Genomic DNA, 5,461 nt, shown 5'->3' on the forward strand with positions numbered 1-5,461 from the left:
TTTGCTTCCAAGTCTACTATGGCTACTCATAATCTAACAAGTATACCTATAATTTCATATAAGAATGGATCATTTTAATGATGCTGCTCATAAAAGATATATTCCTCTTTGCTACGAATAATCATATGTACAAATTATTTAAACAAATGTTTTATACATTTTATACTAAGAAGTAAAACCTATATTATAGATGCATCTGTCATAATATCGATATGCCATAAATAAAAATATACTGTTTAACTTTATTTTGCGTATTATGTAATGGTTTATTTAAATATTACTCATTATATAACAATTTTACACGTTATCAACTTGTTTTCATTTCTTTTTATTAGATGAAAATCATTTGACCTTGTTCAGATGGAAAGTAATATGGCGGCAAATATACCTGATGATAATGATCTTCTCCCTCCTGTACAGGAAAGTACAGGAACTTCTGTATATCCTCAAGTCATTGAAAAACTGAAGTTACAAGAGTATTACCCCAAAGGTTTAACTCGTGAAAAAGCGCTAGCAGTTCAGGAATATCAAATTTCAACCGACGATCTCAAGGATCCTGGCAAGATTCCTTGGTTTATTTTGCAAAATATAATGATGTATAACTATGAAGGCAGGTGTTTTGAAGTTAGCCAAAATCTACCATCGACTGCTGGAATGGGGGACTCGTTTTCATTTTCGGAAAGCTGTTTAGATGAAACAGACGTCTGCTACGACACTGGACGCATCAGTCCCTTAGACGCCATGGTAGCTCTTTTTTTGTGCTGTGATGATTTCCTGAGACAAAGTTTAGTAGAAAAAATGTCTATCTGTCAGCTTGCCATTCCACTGCTATTGCCAATCAACACCAATCCAAATGAAATTGAAATGCTTTTATGGGCGATGAGTACGTTAACTAAGCAATGGAAACGTTCAGGAGCATCATTTGAGCGATCAATGGCCGTGCATCCTTTACCGATCATATCCGCAATTCGCGTAGGAAGGCCTCAGTTATCAAAATCCAAAATACTCAACCATGTTATAAGCGATCTAAAACATGACATTTTCTTCCATTATGAATGCGATGGAGGTAATCTGAAAAGAAACATTTCAAATGGTTTACTAGAAATTTCGTGGTATCGTCCAACTGGAAAAATCCACGAAACTATACATGAACCGCTCACCTTCATCAATTTAAGAGGAAATGCATCTGAACTTGAAAGCCAAACACGTTTTATATCGGAAATATCACTTGCAACTATAGCCTTCACGTCTTCAGATAATCAAAAGAAAGAAGACCTCATTTTATTTGAAAAATTGTACGAGCAAAAAGGCCACTTGATTCTTGTAGTCGATGGAAAACCTGGAAAATGTTTAAAAGAATCACTTATCTCATTGGAGCAAAAATGCGCTAGGATAAAGGATAAGCAAGTAGGGTGCATTAACTCTTTAAATAAACATGATGTGCAAATAAGTAAGGATATCAGAAGATTGCTAAAAGACATCTGTGAAGGAAATGGGCGTTGTATTGTACCTGATAAATCTATTGATATGTGTGTTGAATTTGCGGAAAATAATTGTTTTAAAATCGACGACCGAACACAGGAGTGTTTTACAGGAAAATCTATTGCACATATGATGATAGGTGGTATAAAACCGATAGAGAAAGAAAAACAGCTACCTTTGCAAAAGATTGCAATAAAAATTAGAAAGAAGGAGAAGGAACGGTATTTGTTGGAACACAAAGAAGACATGCAAATAGAGGATTACAATGACAAAATAGACTCTGACATATTGTGTTTGCGTAATGAGCAAAAAAACATATTCGACCGAAATCCTGAGGTAATAAAGCTATTCAACAGGTCTTATGCCTATCGAGAAGTAGAGAGAAAATATTTTCATAGCTACCTTAAGATGATATTAGGCAGGTACGGCATTGACCAACTTCACCCTATACGACAGGAATACAACTGCAAATGGAAAACGTTTTGTGATATACGAGAGAATCCAAACACTGAAATTCAAGAATTAACATCAAGGAAAAGAGAACTAAATGATCTCGAAAGTAAGATTTCTAAACTTTCATTGGGCTTAGAACACTTCATTAGAGAGATGGGGCAAATATACGAAATGAAATCAGATTTGAAACTACTGGATGATTCAACTCGTCAATTTGCATATGTTGCAGCTGAAATGTTACTTAATGGTCATCCCTTGGAATTGATGGATGGTGACGCGTCACGTGTTCCCCTAACTTGGATTGGAGCTGTTTTGACGTCCCTTACAGAAATAATCGGTAGTAAACGATTGTTTGTGTTGTCAGTGCTTGGTTGCCAGAGTAGCGGAAAATCAACTATGCTTAATGCAATGTTTGGTTTGCAATTTGCTGTAAGTGACGGTAGGTGTACTAAAGGTGTGTTTGCACAATTGGTGACAGTGGACACATCTTTACAAGAAAATACAGGATGTGACTACATCTTGGTTGTTGATACGGAGGGACTAAATTCTCTGGAATTAGCAGACGACCGTACTTCTTACATCCGTGACAATGAAATGGCTACTCTTGTGATTGGTTTAGGTGATGCTACAATTATTAATATCATGGGCCAAAATTCAGCGGAAATGCAAGGCATTCTAGAGATTGCTGCTTTCGCTTTAATAAAAATGAAGTGTGTAAACATTAAACCAAGCTGTTTGTTAGTACATCAGAATGTCACAGATGTTACAGCATCTAACATGAATATCACTCAAGTACGATCATTACAAAAAATATTGGATGAATCCGTAAAATTTGCGGCAAAAACACAAAACTGTAGTCACATATACAAAAGATTTTCTGATATAATTCAATTTCAGGAAACTAAACACGTGATGTACGTTTCTAGCCTCTGGAAAGGAGATCCACCATTAGCACCTCCTAATCCAGGCTATAGTGAATGTATCCAGAATGTAAAGAGACAGATCATGTGCTTCTTGCGAACTTCACATCTTAAAGAAGTGAAAGATTTCGAACAAAGGCTTTCGGATCTCTGGAAAGCAATTCTCAGCGAGAATTTTGTGTTCAGTTTTACGGATAATATCGCTATTCAGGCTTTTAGTGCTCTGGAATTGGTATACTTGGAGCATTCTCGGAAACTAAGGAGAAACGCAATGACCTACAGCGACAATCTTCAGACAAAGTGTAATATACTGTCAGCTAATGATATAGAGAACCAAGGTAAAACAATACTACAACAGCAAACCGATAAATTCAACGAAGATGTAACAACGTTCTGTACGAGACTGGAGGAGTATTTCTCAAAACATTCAAAGGCTTGTCAATGGAAGGGTAAGACAGAAATAAAGAGAGATGAACTATGTGTAACTTTAAGAAAAGAAATCATAGATGAATTTCAATCTATAAAAAAGAATATCATTGGAAGAGCTGAAATTGACTCAAGAAAAAAACAAAATGAAAAAGATATCTTAGAAAAGGCTAAAACCCTGGCTGACACATTCCGAGGTAAAAAGTTATCAGTAGCAGAACTGAAAAGAAAGTTTGATGATGAATGGAAGAAATGGATTGATGTTATACCCTGTTTCGAAAAGAACATCAATATAGAAGTATCTCTTCAAAATATATTTCGATCAGAACGTAGAATGTTCGACAGGGACGTAACACGTATGCTTCGTAAAACATCCAATAGATCAGTTTATTCTTCAATAATGGTAGCCGAGGAAGATTTAGATTTTGGCTCTTGGTTTGGAAGAGGGGTTAAAAGGATTTGGGGTCGCAACTTTAGTAAAAATACATGTATTGACAAAGCAGAGTCAATTGCAACAACATTGCGATCGAGCGTAATTGAACGTATTTTGAGTCACGGTCATGATGGTAACAACTATAGTGAGATATTTGGAAATGATTTGTTTGATTTCATAACAGAAAGCTTGACAAATGTAACGATAGATGGTGGGGTTAATTTTAGAGACATCGGGAAGCATCGGGTAGCGATGTGTATACTCTGGTCGACCTTACCAAAGTTAAGGCAGTTAAACATGAAGTACTGTCAGGCAAATGACATGAAATTATACATGGAAAATACACAAAAGGTCAGATTGTGGGAAATGTTCAAAGATGAATGTATGGCGGTAGAAATAAGCATCAAAGCTGCCTCTATGGTATCTCGAGAGTTGGAAAGTGCCATTCAAATTTCTCTTCCAAGCAAGTGTAAACATGGAGTGCTTGAGAAAACTAAAAGTGGAGCATTTGCAAATAAGATGGCATTTCATGCACAGCTCTTAATTGAACTGGCGAATAAAAATTGTTTTGATTCTTACAGAGCTTACTTGCCGAATCCATACCAGTGTATGGACACCTATATTGGAGAATGTATACACAACGTATGTGAAGGAACAACGAAAAATGGGAAAACCGTTTTAGAAGAAATATACTATGACAAATTGAACAGTCTTTATGCCAATGCAGAGCAAGCAATTAATGACACATGTAAACACTACCAAGGTAAATGTAAGATTACTGTTTGGTGGCCAAAATTAGTCGAAAAAATCAGCCAAGACCTGGATGTTAAACAAGAACTAAGATTTTTTAATGAAGATGGTTGTTTTGATGTGGACGATTTTAAGGAGAGGTTACTAAGTAAATTACAGGAATCTAAAAATAATATCATGAAATTATTCAAAGGTGTTTATATTCTAGACGCCATACTCGAGCCATGTCGAAAGTTTTTAAAAAACGATCTTCTTGGATGCCATGAGTTATGTATATTTTGCAAAACACCATGTGACTTACAACTTGGTAACAATGATGAACATCGCACACGTTATCATCGACCCCAAGGAGTGTCTGGGTACCATAATTTGGCAACTAAAAAACTTGTTACCAACGTTTGCACAACAAATGTTATGTCGACAAATGCAACGTTCGTATGTGAAGAAACTAACAGGATACCACACCTTTATTGCGACTACCAAAGTGTTAATGAATACTACAAAACCTGGAAGATCCAGCCAGTGGCACGTCAGTCACAGCTGTACTGGAAATGGTTTATGGCAACCTACAATAACGATCTTGCTGGTTACTACGGTTGTCAGCCAGCTGATATTCCAGATGGATGGAAGCAAATTACATTGGATTTGGCAATAGCAGAATTGAAAAAAACGTACAATCTTTAAGAAAACAATGTATTTCAACTTTGCTAGAAGGGTTTCAACTAGGTATCAGTAAAGGAATATGTATTATATACGTATAATTTGGTACGGTATTGCAGGGGTGGGGGCGGGGTGAGCGTGGGGCCAGGGCCCTGTCGGACAGCCGGGGCCCCCCGTCGGGGAGAGCTTCCCCTCCCCCGTTGGAGAGAAAAAGCACAATTCGTCGGGGAGAAAAAAATATTGCATGTATTTTTTACATCAGACTCAAAAATCGATTAAATAAGCCTTTGATAAACTTAAATTGTCTAAATTCTCGGGGACCTCGCCCCCAGGACCA

The 5,461-nt window shown here is 36.7% G+C and overlaps 1 protein-coding gene across 1 annotated transcript; it reads left to right on the top strand.

The window, feature by feature from the left end:
* The first annotated feature begins 372 nt into the window (after nucleotides 1-372).
* On the top strand, nucleotides 373-5,148 carry LOC117123140 (interferon-induced very large GTPase 1-like). The gene has a single exon (XM_033268989.1). It carries the CDS (start codon nucleotides 373-375, stop codon nucleotides 5,146-5,148), a length of 4,776 nt encoding a protein of 1,591 aa, XP_033124880.1.
* The last annotated feature ends 313 nt before the right edge of the window (nucleotides 5,149-5,461 follow it).

This window comes from Anneissia japonica, unplaced genomic scaffold (genome assembly GCF_011630105.1).
Source record: "Anneissia japonica isolate Jap-2015-1 unplaced genomic scaffold, ASM1163010v1 scaffold46999_len21903_cov106, whole genome shotgun sequence".
Taxonomy (NCBI): Eukaryota; Metazoa; Echinodermata; class Crinoidea; order Comatulida; family Comatulidae; genus Anneissia; species Anneissia japonica.

Bases quoted from the DNA above. Each gene is read 5' to 3' on its own strand.
- LOC117123140 (XM_033268989.1), top strand. From the start codon at position 373: ATGGCGGCAAATATACCTGATGATAATGATCTTCTCCCTCCTGTACAG.